Source organism: Squalius cephalus, assembly GCF_949319135.1.
Source record: "Squalius cephalus genome assembly, chromosome: 15".
NCBI lineage: Eukaryota > Metazoa > Chordata > Actinopteri > Cypriniformes > Leuciscidae > Squalius > Squalius cephalus.
Genome location: NC_137136.1, coordinates 17,294,025 through 17,316,142, shown reverse-complemented (window position 1 = coordinate 17,316,142; position 22,118 = coordinate 17,294,025). Strand labels below are relative to the sequence as shown.

Below are 22,118 nucleotides of genomic sequence, written 5' to 3'. Positions count from 1 at the left end.
ATGACTTTGCCAATGAAGCACAATACTATTTTAGGTAAATGTTATTTTTTGAGCATAAAAGTTTTGTGCAAAATGGGGCAGTAGACACTGAGGATTGCTAGAGGAATTTGACTGAGGAAAGATTTATTGAATTTATAGTCCACAGACACTGTTGTTTTGACTTTCAGAAGAGTTTAGAAAGCATGTAAGTGTTGACAAGAGCATGTAAGCAATTGTAAGATCCCTTATAATGAATTAACGTTGTACCATACAGTGACTGTGCACCAGAGTATAAAGAAAATGCCTACTGTTTTGTAACAAGATGTTAACTAAAGCCATTTAAGCCATGGCAAAACAGAAAGAAGAACAACAGAGATGTAGGCCTACGGGAAGAGTGAATGACCGCAGGAGGTCTTGATAGGTCAGAGGTGGCGTTATCACACTACGTCAGATCTGTCCAGCTATAAAGGACCAAAGCCATCGGTGGGTCATCACAATTTCAACCCCATTCTCTTGAGGACTACAAGCAAGGTATGACAATTTACATTCAATTTATTCTCGTGATTACTTTCCAAACTTTTAAACAGAGTAAGGAGCGAATCTACCGAGCTTTTCAGTGGAGCAATAGAACAGACGTTCATTTCTTACCTTAAGTAAATAGTATATTGGCGACATCTAGGCGTCATTGCTTGTCAGCATCTGTACATTCAGCTGCTACAGCTTAACAATTACAATGCTTTGAAAATATGGAAAAACAAGCATTAGAATAAGCGCAAGAAGCATTTTTTTTTAAATTATTTATTTAGTATTGTTTTGTATCTTCATTTGCATTGGTTTCCAAAAGCGAACGTCTTCGTGTAGGCTATTCAGCACATAAATTATCATATAGGTTATTTTAACTCTTCTCGTTGAAGCAGATGGTTCTTTAAAATTGTAATATATCATTTTATAAAATATATTTCGCTTAAAACAGTTACGAAGTAGGCCTACCTAATAACAAACGGGAGAGAGAAAAAAAATAAACGTCTACGCACTGTTGTGACAGTAGCCTATAGGTTTACGTTCATTTGTGACGTAGCCTATTAATCAAATAATTGTTTCTTAAATCGGTCGAAATGACCACTGTCCGTAATCGGCGGCTCTCTAAACTCTTTTTTATTTTTATTTTTTTCTGTGTGTTACAGAAAAGACTGAAAAGATGAAACTGTACCTGGCTGCAGCCGTGCTGATGCTTGTACTTGCTGTACACACAGGTAATTGTCCATCTGATTTTTAAGATAAAATATTCTCAAGACATATTAAACATCAGTTCTTAGCATATATAATGCTATTTAACATCAGTTCAAATGAGATTTATGCATTTACAACGTTTACCTGAAATTCAAACAGAGGCCCAGGATGAGCCCACACTGGAGCAGCGTTTCGCCACTTTCCAGACCCAGGTGAAGGAGATTGCAGAGGACCTGACAGAGAAGACCAAGACCACCTTTCAACAGTTGGATCAGAGCGAGTTTGCTACTAAAACCAAGTAAGATCATTATAATTCATAACTTTTTTTTTATATATATATATAAAATGTAACTCAACTTTACATGTTATATTTATTTATAAAAGCATTATTAAAATGGTCATGTTGTATTTGTACTGGCATAGAAGCTGCTTCACATTTCTGTGGCTTTTTCTAACATGAATTTGTGTTTTTGTCTTGGCAGGAGCTGGTTTAGTGAGCAGTTTGAGAAGATGAAGCAGAAGATGTCTGAAACCTTCCAATAAAATAAAAACGATGACCATACCCTTCATATCTGCAACCCTGCAATGACTTTGTCATATGTGATATCACCCCCACCCTGTTGTGCCAACTGGTGCATTTGTTACAGTTTAAAACGACTTCAAACTGTGATGATCTGCTTGTCATTTGTGTAATCTGTAAAGTATCTTACAATTTTGTGGGATGCTGTTAAATATTATGGAAAATTTTGAAATCTAAAAATTCATTCTGAATTTTTTTCAAAACAATAAACAGTGAAAAAAGAACCAGTTTGTGTTTGTTTCATTTGAAAAAGGTGCCCATATTAACAATGACATACTGAATTATTTTGAATATAAATTTGAATTCATTTTTTATATATTTGTATCAACCTACATAACAGGAATATGCTACATAATGTTATAAATCAGTTTTAGTAGTTTAGTCAGTTATTTCTAAAAGCAGATAAACTGATAAAGAGCAATATACAGGCACACACTAACTATAAATGATGCCATAGCATCAATATAACACCAATCAATAAAGGGTCAATCAATTTATACTATATAAACCAGTATACAAAGTTGCAAATCATAGGTCAAGGGGCTTCTAGCATCAGACCACATCAGGCTAAAGTCACTGTTTGTCCTCAGTTAATGATCATTACATTCCCATGATTAATATCAACCCATGCAGTTCAGCAGTCAAGAGGACTGACTAACTGACCCCTTTTCTTTGAATTACATCCCACTATTGAATTTCTCTGGCCTAAAAGCAACTAATGTAAACTTGTTTTTTCTGTTCAGTACCTCAAAGGATCAAGGTTGAAACATCCTCCATATGGGCTAACAGTCATTGAAAAACTGTCAGCTGGTAACAGGAATCATGCTTATATAATAATCTAATATTTATAGACCTTTTGTGGAAGGCTTTGCTGTGCATCTACACTTAACAGGAATATATCCCAAAAAGCTACCAATATACTATTGTTTAAATTATTGTAACAATATACAGTATATATGTAGTTGTTACCAGATGAGTTCAACAGCATGAAGGTTGCTGTATGCGTTGCTAAACCAAAAACCATCATGCTGTTGAACTGATCTGGTAATGATACTGCATATTATTCTCCATATCTTTCTTGCATTTTCTTTGGCCAAAACCAATTAAAATATCGTAAGATTAATGGAGAAAGTCAAATGGCTCAGGGCCATGGACCCCGACCCCACCTTCAAGTGAACACCCCACAAACGAAACCCTGGGAAATATATAAATAGAAATACTTATATAAATACTATGTAATTGTGATTTTTATTTATTTACTTACATTTATATATTATTTGTATATATATATATATATATATATATATATATATATATATATATATATATATATATATATATATATATATATATATATATAAGTTTATAAATATAAAATTGTACCCCAAATTCCACAAAGGCTTGTTTTTGCTAAGTAAACAGCAGACAGTGCCTACTCAGAACTGGTGTGATCTGTTTCTCTGAATTGATACAAATACAGCATTGCTGGAGCAAGTTAGCACTCTCCAAAGAAAACACTGAACCAAAGACAACCTCATCGCAAAAGCCTCAGAAAAACAACAGTGCGTCTGGCAAACAGTTCTTCTGAAGAAAAAAATATTACATCTACTTCTCCACTTCTACATTAACTCTAAAGGTACATATGTACTATATATGTTTAAGTTTTACTTGTTACCACCATACAGTAATAATGTATATGTAAGCTAAACCAAATCTATTATTACCAATTGATTAACTCAACTGATTGATCTGCCAGATGTCCAGATTGGTGCTCTTTGTTCTGGTGGTGATGTTGCAAGGTCTGTCTATGCATGTATATATTTTATTTATTGCTGCTTTTGATATAAAAGACTAAAGATATATAGATTTAAAAATCAATGGAAATATCTATCATGCAACTTACTTTAAAATCTGTAAATCTATGGCCCCCCCTAGTGTGTTTGACATTGTCCAACCCATTGCCTTCTGCTGCTCCAGACAATGCTGGACTTCTTGGAAGAGCACAGCAGTTGTACAGGTACAGCTAATACAAATTCTTTATTCACTGCTTCAATTTAGTGGGGACATGTTGTTTTACTTCTGTGTTTGTTTGTGTGTCTGACTGATACAGGGACACAAAGACTAAAGTTCTAAATGTTGGCAGCACAGCTGCTGATTTCGTTGGCATGTACTTTGAGGACCATCTCAAACCTGTAGCTGACTCTTACATGGAGTGGGCTAAAGACGGTGCAAGTTCCCTTTGGGAGAGAATGAAAAGAAAAGTGCCCACCTTCAGATCAACCCAAGAAAAATAAGCAGAACAGACCTTTAGGGAAAAAAAAGACTCCAGATCAAACCTCACTTAAGTTTTAAGTATACTGATATTGTGGAATTAATGTACTGAATCATACCACCAATGTAGTCATTCCATTGCAATAATGCAAACATGACGAAATGTAAAAAGTGCAACTAAACTGTAAGAATGTTTCCTTTTAACACCTAATTAATAAAAGTGCTGGATAATTTTACAGAACAAATAGATTGTGGAATCTTTGAATGAGAAACTGTGGATGGAGTAGGAAATAGGAAAAGAATTAAGGAAGAAAATGAGAGACTAAATGAATAGAATATGAATTTAATCTAATTTAAAAAATGTAAAAGAAGGAAAAAAAGGTCCACGGGTTGTAGATTAGACACGTTATATTCCAAAGTGGAAAGTTCACTGGGTCTGATTCTGTCAATTTGGCATGTTGAAAGCTTTTCACAACCTTTGGACAGCCTTTGCTCAACCCTTATTAGTTTATGTACATTAAAGTCAAGAATATTGATTCTGGCACTCACGCAAAAAAAAAAAAAAGAAAAAAGAAATTGCTGTCCAAGCACAATCAGTACATTTAGTGCTGAATAGGTTAAGAAAATGTGTAAGAAAATGAGAAATGTTTATTTGAATGTCTAAAAAAAAACTGTAAAAATGTAGAAATATTTAGCCTTTCAGATTGCCTACTTCTGTGTTGAGAAGTATATTCACATAATATATTAATATGTATTTCTTTTTATTAAAAAAAAGCCATCATGTGCAATTTCTGATTTGAACTGTTACAAAAATGTCTCTTTTGTCTCTTCTTTGTGTTCATGTAACTCAACAGAGCATGGTGCTAGTAACACCAAGATTTGGGGTTTAAACCCCAGGGAAATACGAACTAATAAAATGTGTGCTTTACAGGGAGGACTTTTTGAAACTGGGATAGGGTCACCGAAGAGGTCAAAAAAGGTTTCAAGGGGGTCAATGGAAAACCAGTGAAATATTTGAGGACTCCTAAAACAACAGTATTGAGAAAAGCGCTATACAAATAAATTTAAATTGAACTGAAATGTTTTTCTCTGGGTTTATACATCTCACATCACTCTAATAATGGGTAGAAATATAATGGGTAGGGATATATACCAACAAATGATCAAAAAATATCTGGAAAATTTGTTGGAATATATACCAACAAATGATACAAAATTATCTGGAAAATATTTGCTCTTTTTTATTAACCATATGCTTTCTTTTATATACAGTATAAATAGATCTTTTCTTTTCTTTCTTTTCTTTTCTTTTCTTTTCTTTTCTTTTCTTTTCTTTTTTTTCTTTTCTTTTCTTTTTGCATTGCTTTTCTTTTCTTCTTCTTTTGAAGCTGCTTGTATAAAGGTGCCTGCTAAGTGTATTCATTTATCCTTAATGTATCTTTAAACACTCACATCAACGTCTTTAATAAATAAGAGGTCACAAAAGGTTTCTAGCAATGGAAAAGGAAAACCAGGGAAATATTTTATAATAACAGTATTGGGAAAGGCGCTATGCAAATAAATTTGAATTGAACTGAAATGTTTCTCTCTAGGTTTATACATCTAACATCACTCTAATAATGGGTAGAAAAGAAAGGATATCATTAATTTAAAAAGTATATATATATATCTTTGCTTTGCTTTCGAAGCTGCTTTGTATAAAATTACTTGTGTATGAATTTATCCTTAATGCATCTTTAAACACTTAACGTCTTTAATTAGTGATTTCATAAGTATAGTCTCATGCCTTATTAATACACATACAGGGAACAGTGGACTTTGAGTGGACAAACCATGGTGTACATGTTTGCCCGAGCAGTAAGTCCACCCGCGTGGGTGTGTATACATGCAGCATGAGTGTGTGATTGATTGTGAGTTATTGAGTGTGTGTGTGTGATGACGTTTGTTTGGTCAAGCGGTCTGGCAGATATAGGGATGGACGGCAGACAATATAACTGCAGACTCAGCTGGTGCAGTTGACTCCAGTCCTTTATTTCTCTCTACAGGAATCTAACTAGCACAAGGTAAAGTGAGTCTTCACTATGATGCTCCTATTTATACATGCATTCATGCATTAACATGGGGATAAACTACTTACAATGCCTCATTATTTTAAAAATAATTGAAATGCATCTCTCTTTTTTGCCGTAAATGCAAAACAATGCATATTGCATTATAAACATTTTCTTGACTGTTTATACATTTGAATTTTTGGTTTGTGCATGTTTTAATGGGTGATATTCAAATATATTCCAAGCATGTCATGTCTAAATTTCTGTATCCTCTCCTAGATGAAGCTGACATTTGCTCTCATCCTTGCACTCCAAGGTAAAAACTAGTTCTTAAAAATTGGATCTCTTTGTTAACTGGTGCACAACTGTACAAAAGAAAGATATTTTAGAACAGAAGGCCTGTTCATTGTGATTTGCTCATCCAAATTATGACCCTAATGGAAGTTTTAAGCAGATTTAATTCAAACAAGAAGTAAAATAAGTATTGTATAAATACATGTTACCTGTAAAGTGGCATCTCAGCATGTAGACATGTTTCGATGAACAGCAGTTTACCAGGTGCACATAATCGTGCAGACCTTTATCTGGTCCAAATTCTGTTTTCACACATAATAACCAGAAATTCTTCAATGAATGTGGGTAAGCATGCTGTTTTAGGTGGGCACATTGCTCTTTTATATCATTCTCAAGGTCTTTTCTTCCTCTTGTAGTGTCAGTGTGTGTCTGGGCACAGCAATGGCCTGAGCCTGACAAGGAGTTAGTTGAGAAATATGAGGGACTGAAGGCAGTTTTCCTTAAGAGGCTTGTCACTGCTTGGGAAAAGGTTAAAGACTCAGCTCAGCCAATGCTAGAGAGCTCACCAACAGGAGGAAGAGCCCAGGAGATTTATGATGAACTTAAGAAAAGCCCAAGAATGGAAAGCGCCGTCAAAATTGTCAGGTGAGGGCTGCCTCAAACTTGTCAAATGGCTCTTACGGCATTATGTGAGGAAACTGTGAGTAAATCCATGTGTGCTTTTTCCAGCGGTCTGGCCGGTGAGCTGGAGCCTGTGGTGGACAAAGCTCGCATGGCTCTTCTCGGCGCTTATGGCCATTACCTCCGTCCCTACGTTGGCGAACACCTGGACAAAGCAATCACCAGCATCAAGCCAGTGCTGGATACCGTCCTGCCTCAAGAGGCTTAGAGTCCACTGCTCATCAAACACTGACTACTTCAACCAAGCAAACATGCATTTTCATTGCTTCAATAATAGATCCAAATCTGAAACGATCTGACAGCTGTGTGTCCAGCACAGTCTACATGTCAGTACAGTTTATTTGCATCTATATACTGTATCTGTGTATTTGATACTGTTCTGTCCAGCACAGTCAACATGTCAGTACAGTTTATTTGCATCTATATACTGTAGCTGTGTATTTGATACTGTTCTGTTTAGTGCAGAGAAAAAAATAACATCCGGTCATGTGATTTTGTGTGCCTCATAAAGAAACAAGATTCATTTGAAATAAAAAAGACTCTGGAAAATGCAAACCCTGGTTTTGGATGTGATTAACTAATGTGTGCTGTAGCACAAAACTAATGTAAACATGATGTATTTATTTGAAACACCTGAAAGGTCAGTTTTCACACATGCATTGAAAACTTGTGTAATGACCACATAAGGTCCACAGTCCCACTCTGACATGAACATAAGAATTAGACTCTAGAATAAATGTGTTATTTGACAGAATAGAAATTAGCAACTTCTGTATACTCAACTCATTCTGTCCATCACTGATAAAAAGCTATTTTCATACAATTTTCACCTTTAGCTTTTGGATTCTATAAATTTTGTCAACTAATAAAAATAATAATAGTAATACAATCATGCTCAAAAGTTTACATACATCTAGCAGAATCTGCAAAATGTTAATTTAAACAAAATAAGGGGGATCATACAAAATGCATGTTACTGTCCTGATCAAGATATTTTACATACAGTCCACAAGACAAAAAATAGCTGAATTTATAAAAATGACCCCGATTCTTAATAGTGTGTCATTACCTGGATGATCCACGACTGTTTTTTGTTTGTTTTGTGATGGTCGTTCTTGAGTCCCTTGTTTGTCCTGAGCAGTTAAACTGCCCAATGTTCTTCAGAAAAATTCTTCAGGTCTTGTAAATTCTTCAGTTTTCCAGGAAATTGTGCACATTTAATATCTTTCCACACTGAGGACAATTGAGGGACTTAAACACAACTATTTAAAAAGTTTCATTCACTGATACCCCAGAAGGAAACACAATGCATTAAGAGCCAGGGGGTGAAAACTTTTTGATTTTGAAAATCAAGGTAAATTGTACTGTTGCTTTTACTGTTGTACTGTTGCTTCCGAAGGGCAGTACTAAATAAAAAAAAATAAAAAAAAATAAAAAGAAGAAGAATTGGGACATCTTCATCCTGTTTTGCTCGATCACAAGTTCAGTATGGAGTACCACAAGGCTCAGTACTAGGACCGTTGCTATTCACTCTGTACATGCTACCCTTGAGAGATATCATTAGGAAGCATGGGATTAGTTTTCACTGTTATGCCGATGATACTCAGCTCTATATCTCTTCGCGGCCAAGAAATTAACGGAATGCATATATAAACATTTGGATGACAAGTAATTTCCTGTTACTTAATTCTGAAGAAAAAAAGTTTCTAATGATTGGACAAAAAACCTCTGCTCTGTCAAGTCTTCGTAGTCGGTTAGGAACCTGGGTGTGCTCTTTGATACCAATCTTTAATTTGAAAGCCATGTTTCTAGCATCTGTAAAACCGCATTCTTCCATCTTAAAAATATATCTAGATTATGACATATGCTTTCAATGAAAAATGTGGAACAGTTAGTTTGTGCGTTCATGACCTCAAGGCTAGATTATTGTAATGCTCTTATGGGTGGTTGCCATGCCCGCATAATAAACAAACTACAGCTGGTCCAAAACGCAGCAGCTAGAGTTCTTATTAGAACCAGGAAGTATGACCATTTTATACATACAAATATATACAAAATATATAACATATACATTTGAAAATATTGCTGATTACTTACAAAGTACTAAATAGTTTAGCTCCCCAGTAATTGAGCAAGCTCTTAACGCATTATAGTCTTGCACGTCTATTGGGATCTCAAAACTCTAGCCAGTTGATAATACCTAATATCAAAATTGACTGCTGGCGGTAGATCCTTTTCCTATTTAGCACCTAAACTCTGGAACAGTCTTCATAACATTGTCCAGGAAGCAGACACACTCTGTCAGTTTAAATCTAAAACAAAACATTTTTAACCTGGAATACACATAGAAAATGATACATTCCTATTATTCAAATCAGTTAAATGATTATTTACTTATTTGCAGCTGTATCATACAAATAAATAGTTAAAAAATCATATATTGTGATTTCTGGATTTTTTTTTTTTTAGATTATGTCTCTCACAGTGGACATGCACCTATGATGACAATTTCAGACCCCTCCATGATTTCTAAGTGGGAGGACTTGCAAAATAGGGTGTTCAAATACTTATTTTCCTCACTGTATATATATATATATATATATATATATATATATATATATATATATATATATATATATATATATATATATATATATATATATGAACTAAATTAATAACTTTTTAAAACAAAAATGAAACACCACTGAACTTACTTAAGCTGGACTGTGACGCTATTTTCTTCTGGACACAAACTTTTTTGGAATTATTTTCCTGTTATCTCTGTAAAGCTGCTTTGAAACAATCTGTATTGTAAAAAGTGCTATATAAATAAATGTGACTTGACTTGACTAGACTTTGCTTAAAAACTAAAGAATTTGCAGGACCAGAAGCATTTTTATGATGAACATTGGGCATTAACAAACAAGGGACTCAAGAACAACCATCACAAAAAAAAAAAAAAAAAAAAAAAAAAACAGTCGGATAATCCAGGTAACGACACACAGGATTGCAACAGTATTAAGAATCAAGGGTATGTAAACTTTTGAATGGGGTCATTTCTATAAATTCAGCTTTTTTTTCATTTTTTTTTGTGGACTATAAGTAAACATTTTTAACGTAAAATATCGTATTCAGGACAGTATTAAAACAAATCACATGCATTTTGTATGATCCCTCTTTTTTTCTTTTTTTTTTTTTTAATAATTAACATTTTGCACATTTGTAAAAGTTTAAGCATGACTACATTACTGACTTGCATTACTATTATATTTGCTCATACTTTGTGTACAAACCCTTAATGATGATCAATAAACCTGGAAGCATAACTTGTCCTGTGTTTGTACTACCAACATAAACAATGTCTGAAATTGTGCAACTTATTGAAGAGATGAGTGATATTGCTGATGGGACAGGATTTTCACCTGATGATAAAATAAGAAAACATATTTAGGATCAGAGACTAAAAGACAGTCTAAAATGTCAGAGACTCAAGACAGTCAGCAACCACCCAGAAAACTCATGCAACCGTCAAACAATGTCTTATAGCAACCATACAGAACGCCTAGCAGTCTAGTGTGTCTAGTGTGTTAACCCCTTTAACCCGGATGTGGAATATGATTTTTTTTTTAACTATAGTTTTTAGTACACAAATTAATCTTTGGATATGTGTTAAGACTGTGTGAAAACACAGATTTATGTTTTTTTCATTTTTATTTTTTAATGTAATTTAACCATTTCAACTAAATTGTTACACCTTTTGCGTCCGGGTCAATTTTGACCCAGAAGTAAAGCTTTACACATGAAATTATGCTGGTTTTTTTTTTTACATCTATTAGTTAGATTAGACCACACACACACACACACACACACACACACACACACACACACACACACACACACACACACACACACACACACACACACACACACACACACAAAATTCCAGAATTAAAATAAAATGACAACTTAAATTAATGTCTGTAGATCAAAATTTCATGGATCAAATAATCTAAATTTGAAAAATCTCTGCTGCCACCTATTGATGAAAATGTATTTTTCGTCTTAAAGTTTATGCAAGTAAAATGAATGTATTTTGCTTGAAATCATTTCAGAGTAATATTGATGCTGTTTTGTTTTTATTTGTTAGAAAAATAATGTGTAGTTTTCTTGCATTACACTGGCTTTTTCTGTAGTTCTAATTTTACATTTCAAAGATTTTAAAAAAAAATGTATCAATAATGAGAGTGTAAATGTAGTAATAGCATGGTAAAAACATGGCAACATTCAAAACTTAAAACATTGGTTTTAGTTGAAAAATATTAAATTTGTATATAAGCTTACTATTTTGGGAATGCAACAGGTGTGTACAGCATTAAATGCATTACAAGGGTTAAGGTGGCTATCTGACCAACTGAAGCTTTGCCTTTCTTTAATGTAATAATGCCCCCAAGTGTGCAACAAGAGTGTTTCTTCAGTGTCAGTCAAAACTGAAGCTCCCAATGGTAACCACCTGCTGAGGTTCATGACTTGGCATATTGCATGCATTCCCCCCCCCCCCCCCCCCCCCCCTCTCTCTCTCTCTCTCTCTCTCTCTCTCTCTCTCTCTCTCTCTCTCTCTCTCATACACACATGTACAATAGTATAGAATTTCAACTATTTAATGTTAGATGGGTTTTGCCCATTTTCAAGCAACACAGAACCTAATATCCCTCTAAGGGACAACAGTGTCACGATTATGATTAAAGTTAACCTCACTGTGATTTCTCACTTTTCATATCTTTCCATGTTGCTCAAGAATATCATAACATTTCCACAACAGCATGATATTATACAACCATGTTTGGGAGGAAATTGATTTCACAAACTTGAAACATCCCACCTTGATTCCAAATACAAAAAAACTTTTACACAAATAACCTGAAGTAGCCTTAACAGGCTGACGTGTCTATGGTGAAACAGACTTAGGACTTTATTTGGAAACGTGTTGAAGTTCAATTACGCAAGACAAGAGCCTGTGAGCATTTATCTGTCTGCTGGTGGATGGGACACAGAATATAAAAGACGCTATCGTAGCGTATTATCATAATAAAAGAGCTCAGCTATGAGCTTTCCTTATTCTTAAATGTCAGACTGTTGATCAAAGCCATTACGTTTGTATAATGTGATCAGTCAGTTTGTCTTTTTATGTGAAGAGCCATATCTTTTTAACAAGTAATCTCATTTTAGTCTATCTTATCTTACAACAAACCCCAGCAAAAAGCACAGCTCTACATAAACACACATACACACACACTCACACTCACACGGTTGCACTTTGGCACCTGGGTTATCAGGTCAATACATCTGCAACCATATATATAAGATAGGCCAAAGAGTGTTTGCCTCTAACCCATCTGACACACTTTCCGCAGAAGAGAAACTGTGAGTACAGCCATATTTTCCCTCTTGTATTAATTAAAGGGCATTATAAAAATGTTCAGATAATAGGACACATTTTATGATGCTTGACTGTTTAGCACCTATGAATAGCACCTACAGCACCTTACAAAAAAATACAAAATTGAAGTAAGAGTAAAGTAAAATAAATGAATTGTTTATATACTAAAACTGCTGCCTTGTAATGTTCAGCACCACAAGACACAATCTAGTGTAACAGAATATATGTTTTTTATAGCTTATTGATGACTTAATTGAGTTTGTCACAAGGGATAAAATACTGCCCTCTTGTGGTCATATTTATATTTTCATTCATGTGCTGTCATTATCTGACCAGTGCTTTACTGAATCCCTCAGACCTACCTGGCATTATGAACAAGCTTCTTGCGATCACAGTGCTCATTGCTTTCCTTGCTCTGGGTACGTACACACCGTTAGATTATTATTATGTCCCCATTGCTGATAATAGTGTAAAATGACAATGAAACATTGGGCAAACTTTCCCTCCCCCTGCAGGAGCGGAGAGCTTCCGTGTGCCCAGGCAGGCAGAGGATGAGGAGAAGGGAACCATTGCCACTGTGGTGGACAGCCTGAAGTCATACTACGACCAGAGCGTTGGCACTGCCAGCAGCTATTTAGAGAGCATCAAGGGCTACAAGCTGGAAGAGAAAGCCAAGTAAGTCCAATTTTATATGTTACCCTAGTCCGTACTCACAAACGTTCCCTTTATCAACTCCTCTGGGCTTTTAGACAGTAACATGGTCAATAAAGAGCTTTTAATGTTCACAACACCCTGATCATGATGACCCATTATCCATTTTGTTCTGACGTTTTCTTTCCTCCCTCATCAAGAAACCTGTATGACGAGACAGTTCGTGCCGTCAGCACCTACGCCGGCATCTTCAACGACCAGGTGTACCACATTTTGTACCCTCAAGACAGCTCTTAAGTTACATAGTATCAGACCTCAACACCGCTCCATCTGTTTCTGGTCCTGAGTCTGTCACTACGCTGGAATCACAATTACATGCATCCCGCAAGAAGACGGCACAGTCTGGGGTGAAAACATGACTTTTGAACTCTTATCTCCCAATGGCCAGTTACCTCTGTCCTGTCAATATACTGCAAAAGCACCCTGACACACATCAGTGGAAAAGTACCATGTGAAGTAAAATCAGGTATAATGCTCAATCACATGCTGTTTTTGGATGAAGATCAGAGATTCTACGCTACTGACTGTTACCTGGTCACCTCTAACATGCTTCTAGGTTAAAACAATCATCGACTGTTTCATTGTACTCTTTATAGATTAAATAAATCCTTGTATGATATCAACTTTTAGTGGTTCTGTGTCCATGAGCATTAACACATTGCAATAAAACTCCACAATTGTAGAATAACAAGCCACTTTCTTTGCTTGAGGGCCTTTGCGTAAGTAATACCAAACAGATTGAAAATATGAACACTCTAATTACCGATCATTTAGAAGCACAAGTGCTACAAAATTAGCAAGTTTACACACTGCAATGAAGAATTACTTGTAATTGGATTAGTTTCCATGGCATCTGCAAAGTCTTTTTAGAGGGATTAAAGGATGCAACTGTTTACATTAGGAATGCAAACTCTCTCACTGGAGACTGGTTAATCAGTTAAGGACAATTGGTCATGACTGACTAGAATCAAGGAATTTCAATATAATGAGCTTTATAAATTAAATAACCTTTTAGCAGCATAAGATGACCCTCTTCGTTTAATAATTCAAAGATGTAAATATTACACAAAATAAGTCTATCCATCAGACATTGCTGAAACTGATACGCTATAACATATAATTATCATGCAACATTAGATTAACTTTTACAACCATTAACTATGTTGGCAATGAAACAACAAAACCTTTCCAAAAAAAAAGGTTCCAAGACTGAGAATTATTTTTATTTATTTACTGCATGGTTACTTTACAGACTGTTTTATCACATTTAACAAGATATTCAGTTTATTAAATGATACAATAAAGCACGTCTATATACAATACCGTTCAAAAGTTTGGGGCTAGATTTTTTTTAATATATGTTTTTGAGACTTTTGAAATTTTATTTTATCCACATCAAGGCTGCATTTGTTTGATCAACAATACTGTAAACCAGTAATAATGTGAAAAATTATCACTTGTTTTCTATTTTATTTTTAAAATGTGATTTATTCCTGTGATGACAAAGCTGAATTTTAGCATCATTACTCCAGTCTTCAGTGTCACATGATCCTTCAGAAATCATTCTAATATACTGATTGTTGAATACAACTGTGCTACTTTAATATTTTTGTCGATAATCATTTCTTCTTATCAGCATCAATCGTTTGGACTGATTGAAAGATATAATACCTGCATAACACTACAGTTACATATCTGACCATATACCGGTTGTGGTTTCAGGCAGAAGATTATAAGGGAATATAACAACTTAAATTTCAGTCTGTTCTTAGAAGAGTTGGAATGTAGTGATTGAGTTCAATGATGTAGTCATTTTTGGAGATTGACAGATCATTACAGGTCATTATGATCACTATATGGTTCAAGAGCTGTTTGGAAAAAGAAAAAAGTGGCACAACATGAGGAAGAGTAAGTAATGACAGTTAATATTTCTTTATGTTTCACCCCAAATGAACACTATAACCCTAGTCATGCTCAGACTGATTTTAGGTTTAAATATTTATAAATCAGCAGGTTTGCACAAACAGAGCTAGTGGCAGAGAGAAAAGGGTCGGCCGTGGCACACAGCAGGCTGTACTTTGCTCCAGGGCAACAGCTGAATTCAGACGAAAAGCTTTCTGAAAAGAATTCAAAACAACAACCTTGTTTAACCACCTGCCACATCGAAAATACAATAAACTGTCATCTATACTTTCTACTGAGAATTGATTGATTTCAGATCTCCATTCACAATTATAATGTCAAAATACAAGCATGTTATTGATCTAATTCTGTTGATAATATTCCTAAATCTGTTATTGTAAACTGTTTATAGACACGTGAGTTTTACACGTAATGTGAAATTCATTGACTAAGCCTGATAGAAAAACAAATGTGAATGTACTCTGATAATATTGTGCAACAGTGACAATCAATTATTAACTGATGTTACTTACCATCTTGTTGGCAAAACTATCGCCTGGCCTTCACATAGCCTAAAAAAGGGTGAAAAGGCAGCAAAATTTAACGATCATGTCGATTTGCACTATTTAATCATCTCTTTTGACATGTTATTTATTTATTCATTCATTATTTATATTGATTCAGGTTACAAATCGCTGGTTAAGATAATAATATATTGTACTGGGACTTCCCAATAAAAAAAATAAAAATAAAAATAAATATATATATATATATATACAGTGCCCTCCACAATTAGTGGCACCCCTGGTAAATATGATCAAAAACTGGCTGTAAAAAATAAATCTGCATTGTTTATCCTTTTGATCTTTCATTCAAAAAAATTGCAAAATTCTAACTTTCATTTAATTAAAAGAATTGAATGTGTGTGGGGGGGGGGGGGGGGGGGGGGGGGGGGGGGGGGGGGGAATCACATTCACAATCACATTTTGACAAGATACCAGCTCTGAGTCTCCTTCTATAATGCCTGATGAGTTTGGAGAACACCTGACAAGAGATCAGAGACCATTCCTCCATACAGAATCTCTCCAGATCCTTCAGATTCCCAGATCCATGTTGGTGCTTCTTCTCTTCAGTTCAGCCCACTCATCAGGTCAGGGAACTGGGACGGTCATGGCAGAAGCTTCATTTTGTGCTCCGCAACAAATTTTTGTATTGATTTTGATGTTTGTTTTGGATCGTTGTCCTGATGGAAGATCCAACCACGGCCCATTATAAGATTTCTAGCAGAAGGCGTCAGGTTTTGATTTTTTATCTGTTGATATTTGATAGAATCCACGATGCCATGTATCTGAACAAGAAGTCCAGGACCTCCAGCAGAAAAATATGCCCACAACATTAAAGGGGGGGTGAAATGCTCATTTTCACTCAATCTCCTGTTAATCTTGAGTACCTATAGAGTAGTATTGCATCCTTCATATCTCCAAAAAGTCTTTAGTTTTATTATATTTATAAAAGAAAGATAGGCTGTACCGAGTCTTTCCGGAAAAAAACGAGCGGCTGGAGGCAGGCCCTGTGGGCGTAGCTAAAGCTGTGCTAACGCGCCGAGCTAGTGACAACACACAGAGACAATAGAAGCAGTTTTACTCACCGAACCTTTATCATTGTGACTGCTCGATCCTTAAGCATTAGACGATCTGCAAATCCGTCGATCTGGGCTTTGTTTATAAAACAATCATCGTCAAAATGCAGGGAACAAACAGTCTACACAACTCCGTTTATGCTCAGGAAAAACAAACTCCATCCACTGGTGCCTTAACGCCGGGTTCTTTGGGAATCTGTGTAGGGTTGTCTTGCCCTGGCAACCAAAAACATACTTCTTTGGTGACATTGGCTTCCCAAAAGCCGGGCAGGGCCCTATGATGGCGAACTGCTTTCGCTCTCTTGCTCTGGTCTACGAGTGCGCGCGCGCCCGCGATCTTACCGGAGAAGTGCCCTTAGGACCCATATAAGGAAATTCCGTTACATCTGACGTCACACATGCCCATACCCGAAAAAAACTTTCCGAAACTTGTGACAAACCGGAAGGACAATTTTTGGCACAGAAATACTCCTTCAAACGTACAATTTAATTTTTGAAACTTTGTCCATGTTTAGCATGGGAATCCAACTCTTTAACAGTGTAAAAAACTCAGTATGCATGAAATAGCATTTCACCCCCCCCCCCTTTAAAGATCCAATGGTATATTAAATTGTACACATGGGGTACTTTTTATCCTTGTGTGCACCAAACCCATCTAGCGTGTTTGCTGCCAAAAAGCTCTTTTTTTAGTCTCATCTGACCACAGAACCCTGTGCCGTTTGAAGTTCCAGTCATGTCTGACAATTAAATTTGCTGGAGTTTGTTTCTGGATGAGCGAGGAGGATTTTTCTTGAAACCCTCCCAAACAACATGTGGGGATGTAGGTTTTTTTTTTTTTTTTTTTTGGCTTTCTGACCCCAAGACTCAACTAATCTATGTAATTCTCCATCTTTGATCCTTGAAGAGTCTTTGGCCACTCAAACTTTCATCCTCGCCGTGCATTAAGACAGTATAGACACACGTCCTCTTCCTGGCAGATTCGTAACATCTTTAGTTGATTGGAACTTCTTAATTATTGCCCTAATGGTCAAAATGGGGATTTTCAATTCTTTAGCTATTGTCTTACAGCCACTTTCTATTTTGTGATGGTCAACAATCTTTTGCTGCGCATCAGAACTGTATTCTGTGGTTTTACTCATTGTGATGGATGATTAAGGGGATTTGGCCTTTGTGTTTCCTCATATTTAAACTCCTGTGAAACACGAAGTCATAGCTGAACAGTTTCATGTCACCCTGGTGTGCTAAAAAAGGTAAATATTAATGGGAATATACTTCAGAGATATTTTACTCGTAAAAAATTCTAGGGGTGCCAATAATTGTGGCCAACGTGTTTTGGAGAAAAACATTTATTTCATAATGTGATTTCCCCCCACTTTCAATTCTTTTACTTCAATGAAAGGTTAGATTTTTGCACATTTTTTGAATGAAAGATCAAAAGGATAAACGATGCAGATTTATTTTTTACAGCCAGTTTTGATCATATTTACCAGGGGTGCCATTAATTGTGGAGGGCACTGTATGTATATGTATATATATATATATATATATATATATATATATATATATGTTTTGGGTTTTCACATTTTGACCCTTTAAAGTAGGATTTACCAGGACAGACAGACAGACAGAGACACACACACCCACACACATTCTTGTACATCTATCTTTATGAGGACATTCCTTGACACAATGCAATCTCTAGCCGCTTACCCTAACCTTACCCATTACAACTAAGTGCCTAACCCGAACCCTTACCCTTAACCTAATTATAACCTTATCCCTAAAACCAAGTCTTGACCCTCAAACAGGCCTTTAAAGGGGTCTCAGAAAGTGAGGACCGGCCAAAATGTTCTCACTTTACTCTCTTTGTCCTCAATCCAATGGTCTAAAACTCAAACTGGTCCTCACAAAGATACACACACACACACACACACACACACACACACACACACACACAAACAATTTGGAAACAGCCATGTAACATTTATTATTCACCTAACCTCACATTCTGTCCAGATGGTGCAACTCTTTAATGACTGCTCTGGATTCTAGACCTCAGGTCACAGTGATGAATTAGGAAAGACTGATTCGATCATCATGACCCTTAAGGTTCCCCTCAGGGTTCACACAGGTGCTCAAGTACAATTAAGACAGACTAATTTTTGACAACCACAGAGTGTCCAATTATTTACTCTTAATTTCGAACTGCATATTAAAAAGGGCATTTTCACGACACATCAACTTACATGACAACAGCGTTTTGAGGGCTAGAAAACACAAACTTTTGAAAACGGGTTTTAAAGTACACGTTTTTGAAAATTATCCCGTTATTGTCTCCGCGTAAACCACAAAAACACAAATTTGCGAAAACGGTAACGTCGTGCACATACGTATTACGTGTTCAGTCAACAGACCCTAGAAGAATATAAATATCTTACTAAGATGTGATTATAGTTTATACTTTTTATTATATACAGAAATGGACCACGTTGAACATATTTAGACAGTTTATGAGCCCTGTTTTGATTTCAGACAGTTTAATATAACTTTCAAAAAACAAACGTACAGATGTTACTGTCACATCAACAGCAGCTGTCACAGTTGCTAGGCAACAAGAACAGTCCTCCGTAGGCTATGGACCGTCCCATTTAACTTTTAACATTTAACTCTCAGTCCGACCTTCGAAGGATGCAGCCTTTGAATCGGTACATAGCCAAAGTGATCAAAGAGGGCGTTGGGTGACAGATACATGGATTTAAAAAAAAAAAAAAAAAAAAAAAACGCCCACTACTGGCTCACTCCCTTCATAACAAGTATTTTTAGTCGTTTTTGGGGGAAAAAATCAGTCTTTAACTTTTACATTTTACATCTCCATGATGAAAACAGCTTATAAATCATACTAATTTTTTTTTCTTGAAAACGTAAAAATGCATAAAGTTCTGTGAGGGTTGTGTTTAACGGTATGGTTATTATGGGATAGAATATATACAGTTTGTACAGAATAAAAACATTATGTATAAGTCCCCATAAAACATCGAAACCCAACACTTTCTCTGAAAATCTGAGATTCTCTGTGGCTCTATGTGATTGCATAAATAAACTTGTTCTCCTTGCAGACAGCACCTGAAAAATATATAAAAAATAACCGGAAAAATCAAACAATAATGTTATGCTAATGTGTCCTTTCTTTAATGGGTTCTTTATCTGGAGGAGTGTCTCCAGGCTAATTTTCTGCTCTCAGGTGTTGAGCGAGTGTTTTACATTTCTCTGTTTTTCCATTGATGTGCAGTCCACTGGGATACCTCAGGTTTTCTATTCTTCATGCCTAATTCACTTTGATAAAAGCCATTAATGCTGCATGAGGCACACACACACAGAGAGAGAGAGAGAGAGAGAGAGAGAGAGAGAGAGAGAGAGAGAGAGAGAGAGAGAGAGAGAGAGAGAGAGAGAGAGAGAGAGAGTGTAGAGAGAGAGAGTGTCTTGATTTATCTTTGGTTTTAATGAGTTCACTAAAAATTTTGGCCAGTGTTATTTTTAATTACATAACCAACGCATGTTAAATCTGTGCTGTTTCCTTTATTAGCACTAGATGGCAGAAGATGTATATTATTATTTTATGACTCAATGGCCTCCCATTATCTTTTTTAGGTCTAGTTCACATTTCAAATGTTCTAGTTTTCCAAGACTGGGAACCCTGGTCTTCAAAGAAAAAAAAAAACAAGGAAAGAAAAAAATGCTGTTGAGGGGTGCATTACAATAAGAAATATTTTCCATTTAAGATGTTTTACCTCGTTTTAAAACTTGTTTTGTCTTCTTTTAAATCCTTTTAGGTCATCTTGAGGTCTCCTTTGATGTTTGCGAGGCCCCTATGGCACCCTTGTTGAGAATCACTGGTCTATAGTAGCCTACCTCTGTCAGCATTCATGTTCATAATAAATTAATAATATTTAATAAATGTAGTAAATAACAAAACAAATGTTTATTTATATTAAAATAATTAAACAAAAAAATGGTCACTGGTTAAACATCTATAATATAATGAAATACACTATATATTTTGCTTGAAAAATATATATATATTTAATCAGAGCATTGGCTACTACTGAATGGCAGTCAATGGTGAAAGAGGCTTTTTGCACCCACATGGTGACTCACTGACAAAAATTGAAAACGGATTCATCAAACAGTGGGAGAGAAAAAGAGAATGAAAATCAAATGTTTCAAATTCTTATTTGAGGAGAGTTATTCATGCACGTTTCCCTTGCGCTCTCTCTCTCTCTCTCTCTCTCTCTCTCACACACTCTCTCTCTCTCTCTCGCACACACACACACACACACACACACACACACACACACACACACACACACACACACACACACACACACACACACAGAGAGAGAGAGAGAGAGAGAGAGAGAGAGAGAGAGAGAGAGAGAGAGAAGTGACAGCTGTGTCCATTAATACTTCTACCAAAACTGAAGTCACTCCACCATCTGTCTTTCCTCCACTGTCATCTATCTCTCTTGTTTTCTTTCTCTCGCTACCTCATTCTTCTCCACCCATCACCCATCCCAACAGATCCCTCTTGGCCTACTCCATCCTTTCGCCTTATCTGTCTTTCAATAGGTGTGTCTGTTTCAGCAGTCAAATACACTGCAAATAACTATTGTCTTTTTATTTCTTTTGTTCAAGTAAAAAAAAAAAAAAAAATTAACAATAACAAACAATAAACTTTAAAATAACCTTAGTATTTTTTTGTAATAAATTAAGTTTTATTTATTTCTTTAAACAAAATATAAAAGTGTAACGAAAATTTGATCAGTAATACTTCAAATAAACCCCAAAAATTGTCAATGGGGTATAAGAAAAAATTACTTTTGTTGTTTTTGTCTTTGTTTCTGTTGTTTCTGTTTATTTTTGTAAAACCATCTTACCCCTTTCTTTCTTTCCATTGTTGTAATCCACCTGCATAACATCTGTCATTTATTCTCATTTACACAGACCAGTGCACTTGTTTTTTAAACACTCCAGTTATTGAACAATCTCTCACACATTAAATGAAATTCCTCTCTGTTTATCTGAATTTCAAGCTACAATAGAGATGGAAAGCAGACTTACAGTATTACTGTACCAGGACGCACATTCCCCTGCAAGTGATGGACATCATTCAACAGACCCCACACACACTGCATGCTTTCTACTTTTTTTTCCCCATTTATCTCTCTCATGTGTCTGGTCTTTAACAATAAACGGAAGCACATTAGCAACATATTTCTAGAGAGAACATACTTTTCATGTAGAGCAAATGCTTCTGCAGTATAAATGGTCTTTTCTTTCTATTTG

General features: G+C 35.6%; 4 protein-coding genes across 4 annotated transcripts; all 4 read left to right on the top strand.

Moving 5' to 3' along the window:
• Positions 1-430: 430 nt before the first annotated feature.
• apoc1 (apolipoprotein C-I) lies at positions 431-2,013 on the top strand. Its single transcript, XM_079895351.1, has 4 exons — positions 431-510; positions 1,164-1,232; positions 1,369-1,507; positions 1,692-2,013. Exons 2-4 carry the CDS (start codon positions 1,178-1,180, stop codon positions 1,750-1,752), a joined length of 255 nt encoding a protein of 84 aa, XP_079751477.1. The 5' UTR covers positions 431-510; positions 1,164-1,177; the 3' UTR covers positions 1,753-2,013.
• A 1,276-nt stretch (positions 2,014-3,289) lies between these two features.
• On the top strand, positions 3,290-4,868 carry apoc4 (apolipoprotein C-IV). The gene is made up of 4 exons (XM_079895330.1): positions 3,290-3,425; positions 3,546-3,588; positions 3,725-3,806; positions 3,900-4,868. Exons 2-4 carry the CDS (start codon positions 3,546-3,548, stop codon positions 4,081-4,083), a joined length of 309 nt encoding a protein of 102 aa, XP_079751456.1. The 5' UTR covers positions 3,290-3,425; the 3' UTR covers positions 4,084-4,868.
• A 1,005-nt stretch (positions 4,869-5,873) lies between these two features.
• Positions 5,874-7,641, top strand: apoa2 (apolipoprotein A-II). Its single transcript, XM_079895901.1, has 4 exons — positions 5,874-6,123; positions 6,391-6,427; positions 6,822-7,050; positions 7,135-7,641. Exons 2-4 carry the CDS (start codon positions 6,391-6,393, stop codon positions 7,292-7,294), a joined length of 426 nt encoding a protein of 141 aa, XP_079752027.1. The 5' UTR covers positions 5,874-6,123; the 3' UTR covers positions 7,295-7,641.
• A 4,527-nt stretch (positions 7,642-12,168) lies between these two features.
• apoc2 (apolipoprotein C-II) lies at positions 12,169-13,825 on the top strand. The gene is made up of 4 exons (XM_079894938.1): positions 12,169-12,507; positions 12,880-12,942; positions 13,039-13,198; positions 13,375-13,825. Exons 2-4 carry the CDS (start codon positions 12,894-12,896, stop codon positions 13,469-13,471), a joined length of 306 nt encoding a protein of 101 aa, XP_079751064.1. The 5' UTR covers positions 12,169-12,507; positions 12,880-12,893; the 3' UTR covers positions 13,472-13,825.
• Positions 13,826-22,118: the final 8,293 nt, after the last annotated feature.

Coding starts and splice junctions, on each gene's coding strand:
- apoc2 (XM_079894938.1), top strand. CDS start 12,894: ATGAACAAGCTTCTTGCGATCACAGTGCTCATTGCTTTCCTTGCTCTG. Junction 12,943..13,038: donor CATTGCTTTCCTTGCTCTGG/GTACGTACACAC, acceptor CTCCCCCTGCAG/GAGCGGAGAGCTTCCGTGTG. Junction 13,199..13,374: donor AAGCTGGAAGAGAAAGCCAA/GTAAGTCCAATT, acceptor TCCCTCATCAAG/AAACCTGTATGACGAGACAG.
- apoc1 (XM_079895351.1), top strand. CDS start 1,178: ATGAAACTGTACCTGGCTGCAGCCGTGCTGATGCTTGTACTTGCTGTA. Junction 1,233..1,368: donor TGTACTTGCTGTACACACAG/GTAATTGTCCAT, acceptor AAATTCAAACAG/AGGCCCAGGATGAGCCCACA. Junction 1,508..1,691: donor GAGTTTGCTACTAAAACCAA/GTAAGATCATTA, acceptor TTGTCTTGGCAG/GAGCTGGTTTAGTGAGCAGT.
- apoa2 (XM_079895901.1), top strand. CDS start 6,391: ATGAAGCTGACATTTGCTCTCATCCTTGCACTCCAAG. Junction 6,428..6,821: donor TCTCATCCTTGCACTCCAAG/GTAAAAACTAGT, acceptor TTCCTCTTGTAG/TGTCAGTGTGTGTCTGGGCA. Junction 7,051..7,134: donor AGCGCCGTCAAAATTGTCAG/GTGAGGGCTGCC, acceptor TGCTTTTTCCAG/CGGTCTGGCCGGTGAGCTGG.
- apoc4 (XM_079895330.1), top strand. CDS start 3,546: ATGTCCAGATTGGTGCTCTTTGTTCTGGTGGTGATGTTGCAAG. Junction 3,589..3,724: donor TCTGGTGGTGATGTTGCAAG/GTCTGTCTATGC, acceptor GGCCCCCCCTAG/TGTGTTTGACATTGTCCAAC. Junction 3,807..3,899: donor AGAGCACAGCAGTTGTACAG/GTACAGCTAATA, acceptor TGACTGATACAG/GGACACAAAGACTAAAGTTC.